The sequence below is a fragment of the Halictus rubicundus genome, chromosome 6, assembly GCF_050948215.1.
Source record: "Halictus rubicundus isolate RS-2024b chromosome 6, iyHalRubi1_principal, whole genome shotgun sequence".
Lineage (NCBI taxonomy): Eukaryota > Metazoa > Arthropoda > Insecta > Hymenoptera > Halictidae > Halictus > Halictus rubicundus.
This window is the reverse complement of record NC_135154.1, coordinates 3,862,455-3,888,557: the sequence shown is the minus strand read 5'-3', so window position 1 is coordinate 3,888,557 and position 26,103 is coordinate 3,862,455. Positions and strand designations below refer to the sequence as shown.

The following is a 26,103-nucleotide window of genomic DNA, read 5'->3' as shown; positions in this document are numbered from 1 at the left end:
CCTTTCATATTGGGTTCTTGAATATGAACGTTTGATTTCTAATACTAACATTAAACGACCATAACTTTTCTCTATATTAACGCATTGATTGAAGTAAACACCACTGTCATCAATAGACTGCGAATTTTCGTGCAAAAGAAAAATTTTCCAAGCCAGAAGTGAGCAGCAGAAACGAAATAAAAATGTACCTTTCCTTTTAATAATTTTAATAAGCCGAAAATGGCGTCACAGTGTTCTTTGATTTTTTTAATGTCTTCACAAGTTGATATTTTACCAATTCAGTTTTGTTTAAATGCATAAAATCCGCAGTCAGTCTAATCACCAACATATTTTGTCAATGAATTACAAGTTTCTTGGTTATATTACTGTAGAAATTGAATTTTTTCGTAGTTCACGCTCTTCGTTTATGCTACACGATTGTCACCTCCATTTTTAAGGTTCTCTTTACCATGGGTGAATAATACGTGCACTTACCACCACCATTGCTATCGTCTATTATAGTATAGAAATTTTCTATCATAGGAAGAATAGACGACATTCGAAATTCTTATACATATATATTGCTTTGTAATAACAAATTGATTGATTTTCATCATAATACGCGCTTGAACAAAGCAGAGTTCGTTACCCTTTAGAAAAAAAAGTTTCTCTAATTTCAATTAACATGAGAGATGAAACAATTAAAGATCCATCCTCTAGTTCCAGAGTAAAAATGGTACACAATACACCTGTAGACTACAACGGTAATTCTTGATCGAAACGCTTCCTAACATTTACATTCTAAAATCGGATGTTTCATATCCAAAAACCTGATAATTAATAACACCCGAATAATAGTTTACATGTTCTCTGGCAACGTTTCCTAATATTTTTCGATTTTTGCAATCTAATATAGCTACCGGATTGTCTACAGCCGCGCCTTGCGCCCCGGCGAACAATGGCCGAAAGGATTCGATCGCGTTCACGGGGAAACACGGAAAAGTAATTAACGGCGGTGGAGCGTGTCGTCGCACTTCATAAAAGCCCGGCGGGAGTGGGACACGGATAAAATCGCCGCGAGTTTCGCTGGTCCGCGCGGATCGTGGACGTTGTTCAGTTTCCTCGTTCGCGTCTTCGAGGATGAGATCGAGAACCAGGTGCCCGTCAACGACACTCGATCGCCGGTTTCCGTGAGACACGCGTTGCGAGTCACGAATGCGTGCACCCTGTGTCTCCTCCAGTGACGAAACATTCGAGTGGATCGAAAGAGAATTAAGGGGCCCTCTTTCGGTTCGACCCGAATCAGAAACTATTCGACTAGCACACGACGTGTCCAGTGTTTTAGAGAGTGAAAGGGAACCGTTTCAAGATACACACGACCGTGGAGAACATTAGTTTCGAGGTCGTCCATGCTCAAAAACTGTTCCCGTGCTCCACGTTTGGTCCTGAGCAGATCTCACCGGTAAAATTACTATTTTACATTGCGATTATTATTATTAACCCCTTTAAAAGCCATTGGTCACCAGTAGAAATCACCTTTCGAATTTCGTTTTGTTATTTACACACGAGCATTCTCTGATAATGTTGCCTAATGTGTCAGCTGATTTAATGTTTCTGATAGAAATGTGTGAATTGTTTAGCTGAACGCTGGATTTAAACAAGACTTTATTATCACAATATAGTTGTCAGACTGCGGATTTTTAGGTAAAATAAAAATTGTCTACATTAATTTTAGGGTACAAGAGCTTCGTAGAGATTTATTTACTTTTCTCGATGAGTTTAATGAGTAGATCTTAAAATTCTTGAAATGTTTTGCACTTGATCCACTCACTTTTGTCATGAATGCATAAAATCTGCAATCTAATAATTATACATTTTTTAATACATATAAATTACATAGGTTTAACTTGTTTGTCCAATGACTATAAATTTATTTCCCTGCCACGTTTTATTTTCTTAGGAAAATATAATTCCCATGCTGAATCGAGGAATTTTCATTACATGGAAAAATTATTTGAAAATTGCTATGTCGCTGCGGATTATTACCATAATATATTAGGCATTTCTTATCAGAAGGGAGCCATAACATTTTTTGTAAATTAATGTACAGTTCGGTCGAATATTATACAAAGTATTTATTAATAGTGTGTTATACACAAATTCAGATATTTGCAGATGAATTTCTCAACTGTATTTGTTGTATATCTTTATAATGGAGTAATATTAATCTTGACATCACAGTAAAAACATAATAAATGAGAGGTACATAAAAGTAAATAATGTTAAATTTAGTGTTTACATTTCTGTGCTTAAAAATAGTTACAATCTTCTTTTTTTATTTATTTTAAGGACAAGTTATGTTTGTTTAAAGTAACTGTCATAAATCGGACCTTTCATATGCAACAACCTAATACACATGTCGTTCATTCATAAGAAAAGTGACATAAGTCAAAAAAAGAAAATTTTACAGGAGAGCCATTCGAAAAATACTTAAAATTGTCAATTTTTTCTTATTGTATGTAACCAACATAGAAATGTAAAATAATTTGTTGTTACTTAGATACTGGGTTAATTGTCATGCACATTAGTTATGAAGTACACCAGAATTTATATATTTATTATTGTAATTTTATTAATAAATATATCTTATGTCGTTTTGCCTGCGAATAATTATTGAAAGGTTGAATTAGAGTTATGAAGTTTTTACGGTGAAAAGTTAAAATGACTTCGAAGCTAGTAGTGAATCAATAAAAATAATTTAAAAAATTTTGTTGAGTTGCGTCACTTTTCTTACGAATGAACGAGATGTATCGTAGTTTGAACCAAGTGTATAACAGAAAATTGTAAAAACGGGAACCGAACTTACAATTACGATGGTACCAGTGCCGGTTAAAATTAAATCAACTACGACGGCAGCCGGTTCAATCGGCTGGAATATCGTTTGGTTCGTTTGGATTTGACCGCGATGGAATTGTGACAGAAATTCAATATTTTCACGCTCCTCTTTTGAAGTTGTCCATTTCAACGATATCGCGATGGCCTATACAGATTGGACTGCGTCTCGCGGGCAAGCACACTCGACAGATAAATCCAAAGACAATTATAAGCAGCAATTCGTGAACACGTTTTTTCTTCGATCTGAGCCTACGCAATTATTGTTGCCGTGTGGTCAATTTCACGGGATTACTTACACAGTTTCTATACCTTTTTTCCTTTCTAAATGCTTTCGCGATATTTTAACGTATCTAGTCCAAGGTGCACACATTTTATTTAAAACAATAAATGTATAATCAAAAATATATCTGATGTTAGGATATAAATCAGAAATATCGTTGTACACATAATCCAAGCGATTGTGTACTAATGTACAAAGTTAGAAAATCTTTGAATTCTTTTGGTAAACGGTTTTGGTTTTATGATTGGTAAAAATCGTTTTTATCAATCGTAAAATAAGTAACTGTACGCTGTAGGACCTCGATTATCCGAACCTCCGATGTCTGAAATCTTCAGTGTCCTAATATGCAACGCTAATTATTGTAAAAATTAATAAAAATTCAACCTAGCGTTACAACTGACCGTAACTGTTCGGATAATCGAGGTTCTACTATTACTATCAGGAAGAAAAAATTGTAACATATTAATACACTCAGGTTTACTGATATTAATATTGTATCTAATTTTCTATTTTGTATAGTCTATCATTGGGGTTAGGAGTTCTGCAGAACATGTGAAACGATTGTTTGGAAACAGCAATAAAGGCAGTATTTCTTTGGTAGAGACATGATCACCGTAACGGGCATCGACGTATTGCATAACTAACCATGCTAACAACGCGGTACTTTTGCGAATCGTTTAGAAATAGACAGTCGTGTTGCGGTTGCAGATAAAGAAGACCTTCAATTGTATACTCGGTTGTGGCATACTGTCAATTTATGAGCATAACCTGTTAGAACAGCGATTAAAAGCAAATCCGATTTTTTTCTATACGGGCTTAGTAACACTGTTTCCGATTATTATCGCGTTTCTCCGTGACTATAATAGCGTCAGTGATGTTGCGTTCGATCCTCTGTTTAACGTAGAATAAATGTAAGTACAAATATTCGTATAACCTATTGAAAAAGTTCGAATGAAATGAAGTGGCACAAATTTATTTTGGAACTTTTCTATTCTTTCAAATAGTTTGTTAGAATTAGTTTATTATTAAAATAAAATAAAGGAAGTTAAAGTAAAGTTTATTATTGTTATCAAATTAAATTAGATTTGTGATTAAATTAGAATCAATATCAATTCATTGTTTCATAAATTACTGATTTCTCCTGCTAATAGTCTTTTACAATGCTACGTGTGAATCAGTGAGGACCTCATTCGAAAATTCCCTCTTTTTTTCTTTTTCAATTTGTAAACAAAATGAAAAGCAATTAATTTTTGTTAATTTTCCTTGCAGTTTATACACTTACAAATACCATTAATGCATAGAGTCTGCTTATCATCTTGGCCAGAAACAAGAATAGTAGAACAGTAAATAACAAATTGAGTCTGAGTATTACATTTTGTTATTATCAACCAATTTGATTTCTTTGCTTACACAGCGACGAGATACTACTTTTATTATCGATGTCTGACAAATCGTGGCATTTTCATCTTATCGCGATCTCAGAGAGCACGCATCAGTGTATGGTCAGTAATAGATTACGGATCTTTATGCAAATTTGCGGTTCGTTTATTGAGTAACTCCGAGCGTGAAGTGATACTACATTTTATGTAGTTATTGTGTTGAGCACCATTTCCAATGACGTTCCTTCCATTTATCAATAACTTTTTTCTATGTATTTTTTAAAAATATTAAGGTTTTGAATTTAAAAACTTCTTTCTTAATTAGAGCTTCCAATTCTTTGGTATCGAACGTTATCTGTCAAAATTGTGATTAATAAACTTCCATTTCGAAATTTGGAGAATCCCCATTATTACTTTCTTCCAAATTTCTTTCTTTCTTATCAAATTGTTCTCTTTTTCTATACGTACAGCATAAGTATGCTTAACCGCGTCATAATTTTATTGTTCTTTTTCATTCATACAGTATGCACAGCAGAAATCATTCGAATCGTTTTTACACTGTCAAGAAAATAACAGGTAAAATTACAAGTAAAAGTTTCTGTGAAAAAATTGATTTCGCCCACTGAAAGATTCTGCTAACACCACAGCAAACGGGTTTTTAATTACAAAATTACAAATGCCTTAAATCCGTAACGACTAGCAGTCTAATTATTACGTTCGTCATAATGACGCAAGTGTAAGCACGTGTCTCAATGACATTTAAGTAATTGTGATTCCCTTACTAATCCTGTGTGGGTATATCTAATGAGAAGCAATAATTGAATTCCTATCGTTTTCGTAATAAGTTTCCATTTGTTCGCGTTCTTGGAATCAACACCGTATTTTCTCAATTACAGTTATTGAAACATCAATCGCCTTCGAGGATTATTTCATTCATTCTGAACAAGGCTTATTAATCGTAAACGTTCATTTAAATCATTACTCCTGTCGACATTGTTACGTCCCGGGTAGGAAGAGTAAGGAATTTTAGAGAGATTGCACGCAGTTTTGAGCTCACCTGCTTACGCGGGCTTCGATTCAGGAAATTGAGAATTTCTGATAAAAAAATGTATTATCTAATTCGGAAATTTTACGACAAAATCAATCTGGTTGGTACAGATTATTCTCCGATTCCATGGCGTCGGGGGGTGGGGGGACACAGAGAGATTTGAGGTTTGTGTTTTAAATTAGGGTTCTGAATGGTTAAACTTCACCTTGGCAACCCAGAAATTTTTAACTTTTTATTATATAATTCTGTACATCTTGACGAGAAAATGCCAAAAATCGATGTTTTAAGGTGAGGAATTCATTGATTCGAAAGTTATGCGTGTTTAAAGTTGAGCGGCTACACTTTGTTCTGGGACAAGCTGTCGTCGAACAGTAATTAAAATATTCAGAATCATATACGGGATGTCAAAGATTAGGTCGCTGGGGGAGGGGGAGGGGGGGGGGTATTACGATAACCACATAAAATTGTTCCACGAAAATTTGTTTCGCGGTTTGTCGTCCAAAATTGTCCAAAAAATGTTGCATACAATCTATTGTCTGCTACCTAAATTTATTGGTTAACTTTATAAAATCGAAAAGAAATGTGGATCCTACATTTGAAAATATCGAACTGTTCCAAAAACGTGGAACATTTTGAGAACGTAAATCATTTAGCTGCAGACGGTAAAAATCATTAGAACGGTGTCATCAGTGTAGATCAGTATAAGATCATCCGATAATCATCGTGCAATATGTCTGTGATAATGCTAATTAGATGAATGAATTCACACCATTCGAGAAACCTTGAGATAAATCATGTTGGTGTCGACAGGAGAAATAGCCTTCAGTAGACTTTAGTTCAGCAGATAAAGAAACTCAATCAAAGAAACAGTCACGGTGAATTGTAGCAGCCGAGTTTCTATTGAAATTGTGGCATGGTAAACTTTTTATTAATGTGCATTTAATCTTTCGTAGATAAAGCTGATTGTAAAATAGGACATGCAAACTTGTCTTATATTTCATATGATTCAGTATTGTATTAAGTATTTTTACTGATTCCAATTTTTTATCAATCCTCTTGTAACTAGATCATTGCAATATAATAACTTTATTATACCTAAAACATAAAACACAATCTATAAACGCAAGTGATGTGTATGAACTTCATAATATCTTACATTATTTTTTACAAGTTACAGAATAGAAATTCTTGCTTCTGATAATTATTTCAAGAATACTCTAGGTTAAGGGACTCAATTACTGTGCCTATATTAGTTATACTTATTTTTAATGCATAATGAATATTAAAAGAGGGATATTACATTTTTTCCATTAAAATTAGTTAATATGTATATTATATATCTCTTTTTTAATATTCATTATGCTTTAAAAATAAGTATAATTAATATAGGCACAGTAATTGGGTCTCTTTTCCTATTATTCACTTAGAAAATGTTTATCGTTCCACAATTATTTTTTCTTAGATGATAAAGAGAATATTTAAATAGTTGAATCTAAATTTAGTTTTATGAAACATCATCTTGAATATGTGATACTGCATAATAATCAGTAAGACAGAAAAATAATCAATATACCGGTTTGGCTAGTGTGTTTATAAATTAAATATTTCAAATCACCTCGAGTTGTCTTATTAAAATGTTTACTATGTGCTAAATATTTTAAAAGACTGTAAATTAATAAGAATTTAGAAAACCATATATTTCTTTACGTAATTGTACATTCTTTTATAAAACAAAAACACAATTACGATTATTATATGTTTCAACTACAAAATGTGATATAAATAAACTAACGTTAATGAGATATATTAAAAACAATCTGAAGTCTCTCAAAATTAGCACGCAAAAAGTATTCGTACATGCAACAAATTTAGCAATAAACGTGTTATAATTTGCGAAAATAAATTAAATTAATATTTCGTTGGATAGCCTTTCGACTGTATAATTGCGTCCAGTCTTCTTGGCATTGAATCCACTAAATTGGATCTGATTTCGTGTGTAATATTGCACCATTCCTCTTGAAGAGCAAGTTTTAATTGTTCTTTACTTGAAATATGCCGGGTTCGGATTTTTTTATCACGCAGATCCCATTTTTCGATCGGATTAATATCCGGTGATTGTGGAGGTGTTTTCAAATATTGTAGTGTGTTATAAACCAACCAGTTTCTTGTGTTGCGTGCTGTATGTTTGAGGTCATTGCCTTGAGTGAAGATAAAGTTGTCTTTTATACCCATTTTTTCTGCACTACTTACAATATGGGTTTTTAATATGTTTAGGTATATTTTGTGGCCCATGATTCCCTCGATGAAGTGTAATGACCCCACTCCAGCAGCACTAATACAATCCCAAACCATAAACCGAACCTTCGCCGTGTTTTACTGTGGGACGTAGATTTTCTTTTTGTAGCTCTGTATTTTTCTTCCTCCAGACCGTACACTTGCCATCAGAGCCAAAAACATTAAATTTACTTTCATCAGTAAATATGACTCTTCGCCAAAACTCGATAGGCTTATTAATATTATCTTTCGCGAAATCAAGTCTCTTCTTTCTATTTGCGGCATTTAAGAAATACTTCTTGCGAGCAACTCGGCCGTGGTATCCATTATTTCGTAAACAATTACGAATAATGCTGGCACATACACTTACTCCAGCGTTGTTTGCAAGCTCAGCAGCGATCTTAGGGGCACTAATTTTAGGATTTGTTTTTATTTCACGCACTATAAAACGTTCATCGCGTAAACTACGTTTTCGAGGGCGACCAGATTTCGCTTTATTTTTATTGGTTTTTCGTTCACCATATCGATCTATAATTCCTTGTATAGTGCTGTGTGGCCTATTAATTGTTTTTGCTATTTCTCGCAATGATTTGTACTGATTATGCAGTTGTATAATAATTTTTCTTTCAGTCTCACTTGTTTCCTTACCTTTACGACCCATTTTACCGAATGTTACAAAAATTGACTGGTTTTGCAGAAGGTTGCCACTAGACTGTGCATCAAAGACCCTGTCTGATTATTTGTCGGGTCCCGCTAAACCATAATATAAACAATCGGATGTCTTTCAAGTACATTCTAGTACCTGTACGAATACTTTTTGCGCGCCAATTTAGAGACACTTCTCATAGTTTCTAATTTTTCTCGTTAACGTTAAACTTTCTCAAGTATATTTATATGACAGTATGTAGTTAAAATAAATAACAATTACAATTATGTTTCGTTTTATAAACATGTGTGCAATTACATAGAGAAATACATGGTTTTTTAAGCCTGCAAGAGGTGTACGAATACTTTTTACACTCACTGTATTTTATACATCTGCAGTGGACGTTACGACCAACCTGCACCAGAACTGCTGTAAACATTGGGAATATACATCTTCGCGTTCTGCAAAATGCAACCGCTCTTTCTTGGTTCAGAAAATTCGAATAATGAAGCTAATTTGAAGCCGAACCAACGTATTGAAATTTCTCGTGTATTCGTTTCGTGCAGCAGACAGTTCAAATGATCACCAGGTTGGACATTAATATATTAAAGCCATATTCACAACCTAAAGTAAAAGATCGTGATAAATCATTCGTTTGTATAAATGTAAGCTTTTTTAAATATTACATTTTCACAAATAAATTATATCAATCTAAGGAAGCATTTCGTTCGAGTAATAACCGATAACAATTCTCGTGAATTTAAATCAGTTTCGTACGTATTTATGTGAAATGAACATCGTAAATATAAAAAGCATGTAAACATATATACACATGTAATATGGAGGATACATTAATTATGAGAATATATGAATTGCTAACCGCAGAAGGGGACGTATCACGAAATTCAAATCTTTCAGGAACTGAAAAAAGTGTCTAGTAATTATAAAAAAGTGTTTTGAGATGTATTGATTAACCACTTAAACTTGTAAAATATTTAATCATATTCGTGCGAAAGATTTTACGAACGCCTCGAACGGCTCGCTTTTAGAATCTTCTGAATATGAATGGTCCTAAACATCATCAAATATTAATGAGACTGGCCCACCGTTGTCTGAGGGTTAATTTACATTTGAAAAAAAAAAATACAAATTCAAAAATTCAAAAAATTAGGCCTTGTTGAAACAACAACAAAATCGTTCGATATCGTAGAAAATTTTGATCATCGACATAAGGGTTGAACCAGAATACCCTCTTTGGGGCGGGCGGGGGGGGGGGGGGGGGAGCTGCAACGAAAGATACTTTTTAGAATAGGCAAAAAGGATCCCCGAATGGAAATTACTTGACTCTGACGATGGAAACACGGTGGAGATTTGAGCCCGGTTGTAACTTCATTTCCGGATCCGCGATTTATTAATCAAGAATCCGTACTCGCGCGGCTCGCTCCCTGGCATAGCGGTGCACAAGCGCGAAGAACGTTACCACTGAAACGGCAAATAACTCGGGATAATAATTCAAGCACTCGTCCGCGTAGGATTTTCTTTCGTAACTAAATATTCTCCGGGGAAAAACACTGTCATAAATTATTACGCGTATCCGCACCCAGCGGGGAAACTTCGGTGGAAAAATACAACCTTTCAGGATTACATTATCCGAGGCGAGGGCGAAACTGAGCATTCCTAGGGGTGGGAAAGCGTGCTAACCGTTTCGTAAATTGTAAACGATACTTTTGGGAGCGAGTTTGATACGCAAACAACCGGAGAAGAAGGCAGTGCTCGTATGAATCATCATTCCGTTTGGTGCTAAGCTAGAATCAGAGACGTTTTTGCTCGTGTATCGTGCGTCTGCTCCACGGAGAATAAATTATAGCAACTACTCCAAGTGTGCCGTTCTCTTATGCGAGAACTATTCTTTTTTCTCGTTCTGTACGCATTGTTAGTGAAAATTCGGGAAAATTAAAAAAAAAAAGTATCAAAGTTTTTACTTATAGTTGTTATATCTAACATTATCTTAGAAATAATTATTTCTAAAATGAACATTTCAATAATATATTATTTCATATTTTGTATTCAAACAAATTGTTTCAATTTTTACACATTCTAATGAAAGTTTGTCTTACATTTAACAATATAGTGTTGTTAATTACTTTGAAGTTTCTCCACATAATAAATACGCGATAGTATGCTTTAATCTTGCATGTTTCCTTCAGAGCTAGGAGCACTTTACTCGTTTAAATATTTGTAATTGTTGGTACGTGCACAATTATAGTCACTATTTATAGTTCGTGGTAATGAAAAGTTGCATAAAGTACGGAACAGAACAAGCAGTTTCCAATTTAACAACGACTTATTTGGAATTCGAATCTGGTTTTCGATGAAACAATTATGTTTCCGTGATTCGTTCTACAATTATACGGTCACAGCCTGAATGTAATCGATCTAACGAATCAGTGTAATTACACCTCGACACGTTTGAGCGTTGCGCAACCAGTGACGCATCAGCGATTATACTCCATTTTTTTTACTCGCGTTGAAATCATCGAGTGGAAAGAAACGGATTGAATTAACCATATTAAGAACAAGATATATTCCTTACTCAGTCACGATGTGTCTAATAGACAAATTCGTATTGAAACTGTCCTTCTTCTGACTGACAATGAGTAAAGCAATCATATGTTGTGAAGAAAAGTGTTGTGATCCCCGGTATGATAGGTCCCATAACTTTTGAACTAGTGATCTCCTAGGATTGAAACTTGGATTTTCGGTATTTTCTCGCCAAAATCTACAGGAAAACATGAAGAAGAGTTAAAAATTTCTGGTTTCTTCTACAGAAATTCTTCTTAAAAAAACTGCAGTCTACTTATTACAAAGTGTCTTTCAAAATTGGTTTCCGGTTCGAAGGATCAGAAATGAACAAACATAAATGAACTTTTATTTTGAAGGACTAATCGTTCTGACGCATTAGAAGAAGTGTATTTTCCACTTTTTTCGTGAACATATTTCCTATTGAAGGTTTTCTCAAATGCATCACAACTTTATATTTTTAACGCTGTCGCATACGTACACCATTTAAGTAAACAATATTGAATTGCTAAGAAATATGTACATAGCACACGAGGACGGCATGATAAGTATGGCTCGTAGCAGAGACTGACGAACAGTAAGATTAATTGACTGCTTCACACTACTGTTGTTAAAGGGGTATTCTACTCTAGAAGTTTGGAGAATCGATTTGTACACTCTGAAAATAGGAAGACGTTGAATACGTTTTTCTATATCCCCTATGTATATTCTTTAAATGAATTCACATAATATCTCCAGGTTTATTTGGTTAATTTTGAAAAATTTGAATCCGTTTAAACATTTTTCATGATAATAAGATACGTCTTGAATAATACTTTCACATACCCCGATTCAAACAATGATGGGGCTATGAATAACAGAGTGTCCCAAAAATGTTGTATTTCCTCGAAAGGGGTAGATTCCCAAGGTCATTTGAAGTAACTTTTTCCTTCGCGGAAATGTTCTCCGTGGCTTTGTTAAAGAATTATTACCGAAACACGCGAACCAATCAGAACGCGGCTACAGCGGACGGATTCCAACTCAGCCAATGCCAACGCCACGCTCGAGGGAGTCGCTGTAAACGCGTTCTTATTGGTCCGTGTATATCGTTAATAGCTCTTTAACAAACCCACGGAGAACATTTCCGTACAGGAAAAAGTTCTTTCAAATGACCTCGGCAATTACATATTTCAAGGTGTGGTGTCGCGTCGATCCCGTGATTGGGAAAAATCGGATCGCGACTAGGTAAAGGTTGACGGCGAATGATTTGTATAGTCAATCTCCGGAGAACATGAATCTTTATTTTGCTAGATGCAAGACTTGGCTTGCTTTTGGTCGCTGGGTGTTTGAAACAGTTCTAATCTTGTTACAATCGCATAGGAATTAGGAAAGCTCGGATGTGGGTGTGGTTTTAGGAAGTTGTCTATGATTGGTTGAAGGGTGTGTTTTGGAAAGTGTGGAAAGGGGGGGAAATTAGGAAGAGTAGGAGTAGAAGGTACATTTGGTTACAGGCGGCTACGGCCATAGAACTATAAATCTAGGTACTATAATGGTTCGCAGTTCAGCATGTGCTCGTCAGCTGAGTTTTACTCGGATTTTCAACTACGCTAAACTATGGTAGGTTTTTTATGGCGGTCGTGGTCATTATGCCGCGGGTGGCTTAGTCTAACTGACCTTCACGGTCGTGCAGATGTCCCTTCGCCCAGAGGGTTTTTACGACGGAACACAAGGAAGTACAATATTTTTGGGTCACCCTGTATATTAATTTCGCACCTATCCGTCAGGTATTTCGGGGTCACCGCAAATTTCAAACCGCGCCGTAGTACTTTCGATTTTATGTGAGAATCGAACAACGGCTCCTCTATTTCGTCGAAAACCAGCGAAGAATGAAAATTCGGTGGTGTATCGTGGATTCGTTCCAGTTCGTTGCGGTTCCGTTGGAAACCGAAGAAGGGAGTTGGTAGGAAGATGAAAAAAGGATGGAACAGCGATGTAGGGGTTGGGGGTAGATGGTGGAGGGGGGGGGTGAGAAAATCGAGAAACGAGCATCGTTCTCGCGGCGAAACAAACAGAGCCGGAGTTTCGCGGTTGCGGAGGGTGCTGCACTGATCTTTTCAGCATGGAAATTCGCCGATAACCGAGCACCGCGCTCGAGCGCTCTATTTTATCGGCAATTAACGGCTAATTGCGTGCCCACGATAATGAACGGAATCCCCGTGTTAATATTAACAGCAGTCGTAATATAATAAATGATTTTGCGCCAGCACGGCGTCATCTTTCAAATCGTGTATTGACAGATTGAAGTGTCGGGAATATGGAATTTCGGGAACTTTCGAGAACCTAACAGCAATTAACTGATAGACAGAAGAGAACTATTCAATTTCAATGAACTTTGTCTTCTATTAGTATTTGCAAATGTCAAAGAAAAAATTAATGAAAGCTACAATGCGTGTTTTGCTTTAGTACGGTCACGTTTTGTTAATCCTTAAATTTCTAAATCGGTTGTTATTCTACTAATTTAGTGCGTTACAAAATGCAAATAAACAAATCATCTCCTCAGGGCGCTTACGGCGGAATGCTTTCTACTGCAAGCTAATGGCGCCCGTAAAAGACGACATCGATCAATTTATCGATTAATTTGTATCTGAATAGAAACAGGATGCTACAACGTACACGCGTTGTCCTCAAAGTACAGTGGTTTCTCGATATATGTCCAAAACACGGGTCTACCTAGGGACACATATCAGCTAGAAGATACTATTCTTTGATACACTGCCGAACGTAGAAAAATACAACGAAGTGGCCTCGGTCGCCGAGGAGTGTAACATAGTACGGGTTGGCTATATCGGTGTGAACCACTACTAATCCAATAGCAAAACTTTATTTTTCATTATTTTTTTATGGGACTTCCACCAACATAGTTATGGCATTTTTCTGATGAAAATAATACCAAATATGATAACGGGTTAAATTAGCTGTAGGAGCCTAATCGACACGAGTCAACACGGAAGTTCATATCGGTAATCCCGTTTTATCGTTCTACCGAGTAATCATGGGATCAACAATTAACAAATCCTATTACACAGCGACGCATAGAAATATCGAATAGTCACATTATTGACAACCACATGCTAGTCAATAACTAAAATCGAAGCTCCGACGATTCACGAGATCGATTGAACACGTATGCATGTAAAGAAAGTATACCTTCATTAGTTTTTGAATTTGCCGCGCGTCTCCTATTTTAGTCACCGATAGATGGAGCGGCGCTTGTTAGAAGAATTGAGGAGAGATATAGTCATCACGCAATAGAGCACACGTGCAAAATATAAAGATTAAAAGTTATTATTTCCAAAGATTAGTAGTATAGATAAAGAAGTGATAATAGTAAACTTTAATTGTCGTTTCTTTGTTTACAGGTAAGGTTGTAAATAGTGTAAATAATTGTTGTTGAATAATGAATAAAGACAAAATTTACTTTGTTTACAGAGAAACATATTTCCGTTTACTTTATCCCACCGAATAATTAATTGTCTTATATGCATAATAAATCAGCAAACTTAAAATCAGCGGCAGAATCAAGTGCAGAATGATCTCGGCAATTGCGTATTTTCCAACTTATTTATTGCATTCGAACACGCCCCGCTATGTTTCAATGCTGTTTGCAATGCGTGTTTGATTACCTCGCTAACCCAAAGCATTCATAAATAACTAACCCGTTAATTGGTTCTCCCGACTTCGAGCTATACGATAAATTCATTGGCGCTTTGTTTCCGAGGAAGCGAATGGAAAAATAAATATTGAAAATACTACAACAGTTTCTATCGCGTTGAACGTCGGCAAACGTGATCGCGATGACAACAGAGGATACGTAAATTGGTCGCGATGAGAACGTACGACCTGGCTATGGTAAATCCGGGTTAAAGGACTCGGCTGGTTGAGCTTCTGTCTTTCAATAACACATGCACCATAACGTCGGTCATAAACTGTTGCTTTGCGAAGAAGCCTAGACTGGGAGTCACGCGTCTGGCTGAAGCGTAAGTGAATTTTACGCAAAACGTTTGTCCTTGGTTTCTGGACATACTGTACGCGAGAAATCAAAAAATCTGAGACAGAAATTATTGCTAGAAAATGCATATTACGCACTGACATATTTTCAGTGATACGCGGAATCTGCCTCTACAGTATTTTCTGGACTGCGGAAGAAATTGTTCGCAAAATCATGCAGAATATTATATTACTTATGAAAAGATTGCGGATTTTAATGCACAATAGAAGTTTATTGCATTAATTATGTGGAACAGAAGCTACTATATAAACTATATATGATCCAAATTGTGTCGTGTTTGGAGTCATTTCAATCAGAAATGTGTCATAAATATGTTTGTACAAAAAATAATTAAAATATCGATGTTTACTTTACTAGCTATCCGTTCTTTCTTTTTTTTTTTATTTCCGACACTAAAGGCAAGAGATGTAGTATACACACTAGGGGAGCTCTTAGTTAATACTCTTGACGAAAATTTTTTTCAAAATTTTGTTTATGCTCCCCCCCCCCCCAAGATTGTTCCAATTAATAAAAAAAATTTTTTGCAAAGTTTGAGTTCGATCGGATAACGGGAAAACGTGCCCCCCGGCCCTTAAGATTAAAATATTTAATGAAACGTTCATAAAATCGTTATTTTCGAATACCTTCTAAATTATTGCCTGTATCGAAAACTATGTTGAATAAAACTTGTCGATCTGGACAGGGTACGTCCTTTATGTCGTATTACTTTTTTTCGTGAAAGAAACGATTTTCGAAAAAATGTAGAAAAATGTCAGACCCAAATCAAAAAATTTTTTTGAAATTTGAAAACTGAAGTGGATTTTCATTATGTTTTCAAGAGCAGCTGTTCGAAGCGCGAAAACAAGCGTGCACATCCGTTTCCATGGCCGTGTGCCGTATGCCGTATACGCGTTACTATTGCAGGGCCACCTAAGGGATACATATCAGAGGATCCTGTTGGTATCTTAGTTGGCTTTATTTCCGTTATCTCTGCTCCGGACTAAACCGGAATCGTTGTTCCGACACATACTACCTGTTTACGATACTTCCCGGGTTCTGCAGCTCGACGAGTTCTAACTTCTACCGATCGTTCCACAGCGGTCCGAAAACGCAATTTTACTGGCCAAAAGTTAATTTTCGAAGTTCAAGATTTTGAAAAATTTTTTCCTGTGTTGTAAAAATACAGTTCAAACCTTCAAAAATCAAAATATTATTCATTTCTATATGTGTCCTTGGCTAGACCCATGTTTTGGACATATATCGAGTAACCACTGTATATATTAAGACGCGTGCTTTCAGTATTTAATTAGTTTCTAAGCATTATTTAATCCATGTACAAATGCTGCAATATTATTAACAATTTGAACTTTTAGAAGGATTTTAAAAAATGATTAAGAGTGATAAGCATCATACTTGTTTTATATGAAAGTTTAAACAATTACGAAAGAGAGCATATCAATTTTAAGTGCCGCCTTCTGCCAGGTGGCACATACGATAATTAAGAAATGAGAAGCCCGCGGTATTTTGGCGTCTGGATAGTATCGGATCACGCAGGCTCTTCAATAGTGGCTCTATAAAGTAAATATAATTATATATAATTAAATATGAAATGAATTACAAAACTGAATTATAAGACTTATAAAATGAATAATATAATTACACATACATGTTACTTATATTAGTTACACTGAATAACTAAACTATATTGCGTTGAAAAATATTGATATGTGTGTCTCTTTCATTTTAACCACGAAAAGCGAGTTTCCAGACCATATGTGCATAGTATTGAATCTGCCATTTTGAATTTTTGGTGTCAGATTCATTATCAGTGACCACAAAAACACTTGATTACCAACTTTTCGGAAATTGCAACGATATTTTGAGTTTTGGACTGTAAAATTGCGTTCTCAGACCATTGTGCATGCTCGCCGGGAAAAATATGATTTGCTATAGAGTTAATTGATTGCTCGCTCGATATACCGTTTGTAAGTATTATAACGAAACTGTTACAACAATGGGTGAGAAAAGAAATTTTCATTCCTATGATTAAAATATTGCTTCACACACGCTATACGTTACGTCAGTCCCTGAGGATCGACGGTATCGAATTTACAACATAATATATGATAATATAATTCAAAGAATATTAAATGTCATAAATGCCTAAAATTCGCAACTCTTAATAAAAATTGAAGACAAAAGCAAGTTCGAATTTGATTTCCAAATACTTTTTCCATGGATCGTTATTGAAATATAATAAAAATAATATCTGTAACAATTACGTAAATAGAAAATTTGTTTTTCTCCAAATTTTAGATGAACTCGATTGCTTGAACCAATGAAAAGAGGTTCCTTCGCATGAGTGCACTGGAACCTTTTGACCTCTTTTTCTTCAATACTCGTAGCAGGAGGACGTAGTAAATAGGAAAATGAGAAACATGCCCAACCTTGAAATATTTAGGCAGATACTGATTGGAATCGTATGTAAGTATAGGAAACAAACACCATGGTCTACGAAAGAATTAATAAAAAATAATTGAAACACGCTTCGTCGCCACGACTAGGTAATTTGTTGGTCATTGACAGTGGATTGAATGAAGGATGGAGCACTCCTATTATACCAAAATTCGAGCATGAAGATCCTTTGAGGGTGACCTCCGACAAACTAGTTTGGGTGGTGAATTTGATGTATGTAGGCGTAGGTCTCGGCTCTGTCGTGCCGTTCCTCCTGATGGACAGAATTGGCCGTAAAGGAACTTTACTATGCGCCACAGTACCAAAGATCGTCAGCTGGATTTTGATTGGTTCAGCAGCTAGCATTCCTCAGCTTTATATCGGCCGAATATTGGCCGGCATCGGCTGTGGAATAACATACGCGGTCATGCCAATGTACCTTGGTGAAGTTAGCAGCAAGAGGACACGAGGACCTTTAGGTATTATTATTATTCTTTTAATTTTACTCTTCACTTTCTCTATCTCTTTAATGTCTTTGTTACAGTTTAATTCTACGTCGGTTTTTGTTAGTACAATATTAATTTATATTTATTCATATTAGTTTTTCTTTATATTTATTTATATTACATTGATGGTTCAAAAATTGGTCCCCACGACTTTCCAAGCACTTTCAATAGTTGAATAGAGGAGTGTCAAGAACAAAAATTTATCAGCATGCAAATCACCATATTCAGAATTTAGAAGATTTTAGTACGACGAGAAGTCAAAGTCGGTTTTATTTGTTTAAATAACACTGCGAATTCGTCTTGAGGTCTTGTGACCCTTTAAAAGTGAAAATGACTGACTTTTTACCGAAATAGACTTGTTTTTTAAATTCATAAGTGAATTCTCTATAAATGTCGCCGAGGCATGGCCGATAAATGTTGTGGAATTGTCCCCACTACCGTGGAGTACAGTGTTTACTCGAAACGCGGGTCTAGCCACGGATATATATCGGCCAGGAGATACTATTTTTACACTCCTCAGTGTGAGACCAGGAGACCACTACTAATCCAATAACAAAACTTCTTTATTTTTCATTATTTTTTTATGGAACCTTCACCAACATATTCGCTTCACTATTTTTTCTAATGAAAATGATACCCGCGTGAGCTCAGGCCTTTAAATAAAAAATTTTACTTTGTATTATTCATTATTTTTTTATGAGACTTTCACCAATATATTTTGTTATTTTTCTGATTAAAATTATACCAAACACGATATAATTCGGATCATATAATTCGACATCAAGACCCGTGTTGTTGACATATATCGAGAATTCACTGTATCACACAATTAAAAATACACAGTGTCAGTTTAAAACTGAAAATGATTGACTTGTTGTCGAAATAAACTGTTTTTTTTTCAATTCCTAATATTATAATTTTTAGTAAATCGCAAGCTGATCAATTTTTGTTCAACACGTTTTTTTTTTGTTCAATTACTGAAAGTATTTGAAAAATCGTTGAGACTAATTTTTAGACCTGTGTATTTCGTGATTTTGTATAACTTGTCAGGTAATTGTGTCCTCGTAATAGAGTACATTTTCACCTTTCAGTACAATAACATTACATGCGAATACACACAATGCATGTCGAGCTAATTAGTACGCAGGTCTGGAAATGTTATCAACAATAGCTTTCGAACGTCGTTTGTACATTATGAAAGCCATTGATACTTTCTTGTAAACATTGTGGATACGTATTTAACAAGTAAAACACAATTAATGCATGTAGTAAAATCTGAATTTTCAGCAACATGACTACGGATTGTCGGAAAAGTTTTAAATTTTTTCGACTGTTAATCCAGGTCCTTTCCAAGCTTTGCAACAATACAATTCTGCGAAAAAAACAAACAATTTTCGCGAAGGAACGAACTTACCATAATTATTACGAACTTTTCCGATAATCATTAACGTACTAATGGGTCGTAAATAATTCTAAAAATTCATATAATTCAATATACAGGGCGTTTCAAAAATATAAAACTTGTTGGAAATATAAAGATTGATTACCTATCTGTCGTTCGTGGTTCGAGCACACGAATCTCATCTCGTTTATTATTATTGTAAAAGTTCCATATTATAATAAAGTTTATTATTGATACCAATGAATAAACACGATGCCCCAATAAAATCTGTTAAAAATTTCTAGAACTCCTTCGATCTTTGATTAACCCATTAACGCCCAAGAATTCTTTTTAAATAAAATGAATAAAACACACATAACTGTACTTAGATATTTATTAGAAGTAAATCCATATATGACAGTAATGGAAAAAAATAACAGGAAGCGATATATATATATATATATATATATATATATATATATATACACAGGGTGTCCCACATAAATGGGAATACCTAAATATCTTTCGTATTTACAGTCCTATCAGAAAACTTCACAGGACAAAGTGACACTATTGCAGGGGGCAATATAATGGTGAAGAAAAAAATTTTTTATGTCGTGTTTTTTAATGAAATTTCGAGGTCACCGATGTTTTTTTTAAATGGAATAGTATATTTTTTTACGATAGCATGATAGACAATAAAAAACTGAATTTAGTGGATACCACCTTTTTGACCTTGAAATGATCTTGAGCAAGAATAATCATGTTGAAGCGGATGAAACGTGGAAGTTTAAAACTTACGTGTTTCAGCAAAGATTCCGCGTTGTTTACGGGTTAACACGTTAAGGGTTACATCAAGCTTTCCGTTCTAGGCTTTCCGTTTAGGCGACGCGTCAGACACAAACATGCGAGGTTACTCGCAGCGTGAACGGAAAGTCCATAGATACGAAACTAACACCGTGGCACGTAGACTTACTACAACAAACTAACAACCACTCTTTCAATATTTCAAAGAAAAAAGGGAAATAAGAAATTAAGCCCCTGGAATGATATTTAGGTACTCTGATGGCCGTGTTGCTGAACACTGGCATGGTGCTAGCCTATGCGATCGGTCTCTCGGTGTCTCGATTCACAATGTCGATGATCGCGGTGACCGTTCCGCTGCTGTTTCTGGTGTGCTTCGTTTGGATGCCGGAGAGCTCGGTGTTCCTAACGAAGAAGAACAAGCTCACGTCCGCGGAGAAGACACTGCAATGGGCGTTGGGCAAGGACGACGTGGAGGAGGAGCTCGAGGAGATCAAACGAATCGTAGCGACGGAAGATTCTGGGGGCGAGATGACATTTAGAAAATCATTGACGTTGACGTGGAGCAGACGGGAGAACCGGAAAGCGTTCGGTATCGCGATGATAGTTCTGAGCGCGTTGACTTTAACGGGGGCGGCGCCGCTCTTGGCTTATCAGTCGTTCATATTCAAAGAAGCGGGCTTCCGTATATCGACGGACTTGAGCATAGTGATGACCGGTTGTGCACTCGTGTTAGCTGGCTCTATGTGCGTGCTGCTGGTGAAAAGTCTAGGGAAGAGATTGCTGCTGCTTCTATCGACGCCGGTGTGTGTGCTGTCGTTGTTGATGCTAGCCATCTTCTTCGGCCTCCTCTCGAGTGGTCAGGACGTCTCCAGGTTCCGATGGGTGCCCACCGTGTTTCTCGTGATTTATGTTCTCGGATACGGTCTCGCTCTGAACCCCATACCACTCGCCTACGTCGGCGAGATCTTCCACGTCGACGTTAAGGTGCCCGCGGCCATATTTTGCTCCGTTTATTACGCCCTCACCACGACCACCGTCGTGAAATTCTATCAGGTAAGGTTTCTGCGCGACTGGTAATGACGCACTTACGCGGCGAACGATTCGTGAGCGGCTCGCGTAATTTGGGTCGCGTCGGGACGCGTACAACCCCTGGGAAATTTTAATCCTTAATGGGTCGCCATACTTCGACGGCTTTCAAAATCGCGTTTCTTTTGCATTTTCTTACTCTTACGCCACCACTCACAGAAAATATTCGGTAGAAACTAATATCTTATACGGGATATCGTACAAATATTAGACACCAAGGTTTTCATTTGTGTTCATAATATTAACAGATTTGACAATGATTTTATATCGAGAATGACGATAATTAAAACACTGTCGTAAGATCACCCCCGTGGAAGATGAACACCTTTTTAAATACTATTTAGGATTTTATGAAATGATATGATTTATGATATGATTTATATGATAGTAGAAAATGTTATAGTATTCAGCATAAATTTATGAATTTTTATTTTTATTTTTATTTTTATTTTTATCTTTATTTAATGCGTTAATATAATGCATATAATGGGGTTTTTGCATTTTTCCAGGAGTGGTAATTTTATGTTTTGAAAATATGAATCTTCACGCGTCATGAAATAATGTACCTAATGTTAATGACTTCATTTTGATAACGATTACACCAAATAAGAATACCTTATTATTTGAAAAAAATTCATTATCTATAACGTTTAAGATATGAACGTACGCTGGTATTCACATGTACCATTTTCTTTGTTAGTTTTGACGTCTAGGAACGTACCTGTAAATTTTTTAACATCCCCCTAGCCAGACCTGACCCAACTTGCCTCTTTCGTGTCATTCGCTATTTTGTAATACTTATATGCACCTCGTACTTAGTTAAGGAACCCGAACATTCACCAAATTAAAACACTGCTACAGTTGGAAATGAAAAAACTTATATTTAGTATAACAGAAGTACTTGTATACATTAAAAACAATTAAAAATGTGGAATTTCCATCTTTGTTTCCAAGAAAATCGAGTTTAAAGTTTTGTCAACTTGCATTATATAAACAACGTGTATGTTTATTACACACCATTCTCACTTAGACTCAAATTTGAGGGTTACAGCTTATAGCAGAGAAGACCTCTATTATTTACCTATCAATTTATATCAAATTATTTTGAGAAATGGATAAGACCATATAAATGTTAATATTTTGACGGGTACGTTCCTACTTAGACTGCAAATATTTATACAAGCATAAATCTTTTTATCGCTTAATTCTGAAGCAACCAGGAAATGTCGAACATTTTTTACACTGTTAAAAAGTATGGGCCATTCCATGCCAAATCGATCACTTTTTGACGTCACCATCGGCGATTTTGTTTCACATGAAATATGTTGTAGTCCGTGTGAAATTAGTGGGTAAGTCATCATTTTGCCGGTTTAGAATTTGTTTAAAAATTACGGGCCTTCGAAGTTTACAATTTTGGCCTGTTTTGGCGAAAATGGGCTTCGCTTATGATTTTTTATCTCAGGAACTGGTAGGTCGACTGAGCTAATTTTTTTGTTTTATTCAGATGGATTGGGCTATTGTAAAATAATTTTTGCAACCTTGAATATGACCATATTTTTTTCAAAATTTAAATAACTTTAGCCATTCATCGAAAAAAACGCAAAAGAAGAATTTATTTACATTTTTCGACATTATAAAGTTAATTATCGAGATTGAAAAAATTATTTTACAGTAGCCCAGTCCTTTCTGAATAAAACAAAAGAAACTTTAGCTCAATCGGACAAACAGTTCCTGAGACAAAAATTCGTAAGTGAAGCCCATTTTCGCCAAAACATGCAAACCCGTAATTCCGTAATTACCCGTAGGCCCGTCATTTTTAAACAAATTCTAAACCGACAAAATAATGACTTAAACCCACCTTAATTTCACACGGACTACACCATATTTCACTTAGAACAAAACCACCGATGGTGAACGTCAAAAGGTGATCGACTTGGCATGGAATAAAATCAAAAGCTTGCAAAACTTTCACGAACTTTCTTTATTACTATAACGAGTTATCAAAGATTGTATAATACAATCTGCGAGGGTTTTCACCGCAAGCGTAATCAATCATCGACGTACATGTGCAAGCGCAACATATATTGGTAGCCAAATAAATTTTTGGTCGTCTTGAACATGCATTTTCGTCGAGAAAACATTTTCTCCGCATTTCGCAAGAGTCTTATGCTTTTCTGCTTTTCGGAGAATTAAATTGATTTGACTACTCGTGGGATAAGTCAACAGCGTAAAAACATCTTCCCAGCACTTTATCAGATCCGAATTTAGACGGTAGAAGTGGTTGCAAAATACTTTCCTGATAACGACCTAAATTCCGGCGTTCCTCTTGCTAGAGGAAATCGTTGGCGTGCCGAACGTTTCATAAAGTCCGCGCGCGCGCGCAACGAACATGATAACAGAGTAACAGTTTCTCGCCTTGTTCGTAGGTATTGCAAGAATCGTGTGGAACATACGTGCCCATAGTGGCGTTCACTGCGATCACATCTCTCATTTGGATTCTAATCTACCAATACGTGCCGGAGACTGAGGGAAAGACCTTGGAGGAAATACAGATTGAGTTGAGAGCAAAACACTGACAACCATTGTTCATCCCGCGCAGCACCATGATGTACTTAATAAATGACAGACAGCTTCTATTTAAACGTGACATTTTATTTTTTATTTTTCCTGCCTTTTAAATGATAATCCCAACGCACTGGGTGGCACGCTTATGGGACTGTACCATTTTCGATCCGGAGAATAGAAACCAATTTTCAAACCTATTTTATTGGGTGAAGCAATTTTTACACGCAGAATAATCAGAATGGTTGCAAATTTTCTAAAACTGACAACTCTGAATGGGCACGGAGTTAATACACGAAAAGTGCACGGCTAATGCATCTTACTTTCCCACTCTCCCTCTAATAGACATTCCGTAATTTTTCAACTGGGATAAAAAGCTAATGTTCAATCAAAATACAAAGTGTAGGTAATCTACACGAAACCGAGTCATCTCACGTGGAATTGCTGTGTAGCTCACATCGACGTTGAACGAGTTACGTAGAAACTCTGGAAAAGCACGTGTAGCACACATACCTGTACAGCGTCGCGCGTGTCCCCGCGGCATACCGGAAGCGGAAAAAGAGGGGAGAAAAGGTCGGTGATCAATACCGACGTACTACTGGTTCAGACGTGGAATCAGACGCGGCGGAGAGGACCAACTGTAATTTCGACAAATTACACTCGAAACTGGCCGGGGAAGAGAGCCGGCAGGAAGCAGAAGCGAGAAGGAGAGTCCAGGGACTCGTTTGATCGCAAAGTTCTGCGTCTGCAAAGAGAATCGCGAAGCAGCGAGATCTCGTGTCGTGATACCGACGGTTCACGGACGCCGGGGCGTTCCGCTGGAAACTATTTGACTTCCGGTGAAAAATTCGCGTGCCGCGTAACCAAACTATGCCGCCCCGCGTTAACTTCCCCCTCTTCCGTTTGTTTTAACAGCAAGCCGTTTGCTGATTTGTTTGCCCTCTTCGTGTTCTACGAAATTTTGCCCAGCGAACCGCGCACTTCGCTATCCGCATTTAGGCGACCCGTTGGTGGGTTTTTTGCGTTGCTTCAGTTGCGCGTTCCACCGTTATCGTGATACCTTTATGGTCCAATGAACCGCACCACCGAGAATCGACTATTCGATACGGTAAACACGTTGGTACAGTAAGCTACTCCAATCATTAGACTTTTATGAATTTGTGGCAACAGTGAGTAGGCGAAACAGCAACATGTAAAAACACGAAACGGTTCGGAGGATCAATTTCGATTTCAAACTCATTTCTTGCAATTGAGAGAGAAGTTTTATTTTCGACAGAGATCCGCGGTGATATGTGACACCCGAGAACCTTGCCGAAAGTCGAAGGATTTGCTTCTTGAAGAAAAATAGACTACACTCTGAGGAATATAATATGTCTTATAACGTTAGATTTACGGGACACGTCAAAATGACGGGTTCTAATATTTTTACGATTATTGAGATTTTAAAGATGTATTCATGAGGAAGTAGAGATGTATTCAACGAAGGGTGTAGCCGGATAAGGAGGTCAAATGTGCTCCCAAACCAAAAGGAATTTGCAACAGGCCATTCGATAGCTTATTCAAAGAAAATACTTTGTGTCAATTTTCAATCCTACATGTCGACATGGGGGGGAGGGGGGTAGTAATGAGGTGACAAAGAAAATCAGGTTTTTCTGTAATTTCTCTTATCCTCTTCAATTGAAAACACTGAAAAAATTGGGCATATTTGAGCTATTACAATGCACAACTTTAAATTTTTTCAGAATTTTAGCTTCAAAATCGAATTTTAAAAAATAAAAGAAATTTTGAAATGACGATTTCTCGTAGAAGTTATGAGATACTGAATTTATGCTTTTACAGTTTCAGCATTTCGTTATGACTATTAACATATAATTTCTCCAGATTTTCCACAGTGGGTACACATAGTTGAAAAAATCAAAAACCGCCATTTTTTAACTTTTTCATGCCGGTACAAGTACCATGTTCAAATGACCCATAATTAACTTCTTAGGTGGACATTATATCGAATTCTAAATAATATGCATATAATTCTATGGAAGAGTTCTTACTCCGCTGCATTCGTTTTTGTGGCTATCGTCATTGATTACAAGGTGTATTTCTTCAGTAGGACAAATTTTGGAGAGAATTTCTGCCGGCCTTACAATTTGCGAAAGAAATCGAGCATAACTAATAAATTATCGCAGCTGTATGTGAGCAACA

General features: G+C 36.2%; 2 protein-coding genes across 2 annotated transcripts in view; both read left to right on the top strand.

Moving 5' to 3' along the window:
- Positions 1 to 26,103, top strand: part of Glurib (Glutamate receptor IB) — a 537,924-nt gene that overhangs the window by 410,501 nt on the left and 101,320 nt on the right. The gene's annotated exons all lie outside the window — the stretch shown is intronic.
- On the top strand, positions 1,047 to 23,984 carry LOC143355054 (trehalose transporter 1-like protein). The gene is made up of 5 exons (XM_076789519.1): positions 1,047 to 1,441; positions 17,425 to 17,592; positions 17,673 to 18,041; positions 20,507 to 21,309; positions 23,769 to 23,984. The coding sequence occupies exons 2-5, from the start codon at positions 17,538 to 17,540 to the stop codon at positions 23,916 to 23,918; spliced, it is 1,377 nt and encodes a 458-aa protein (XP_076645634.1). The 5' UTR covers positions 1,047 to 1,441; positions 17,425 to 17,537; the 3' UTR covers positions 23,919 to 23,984.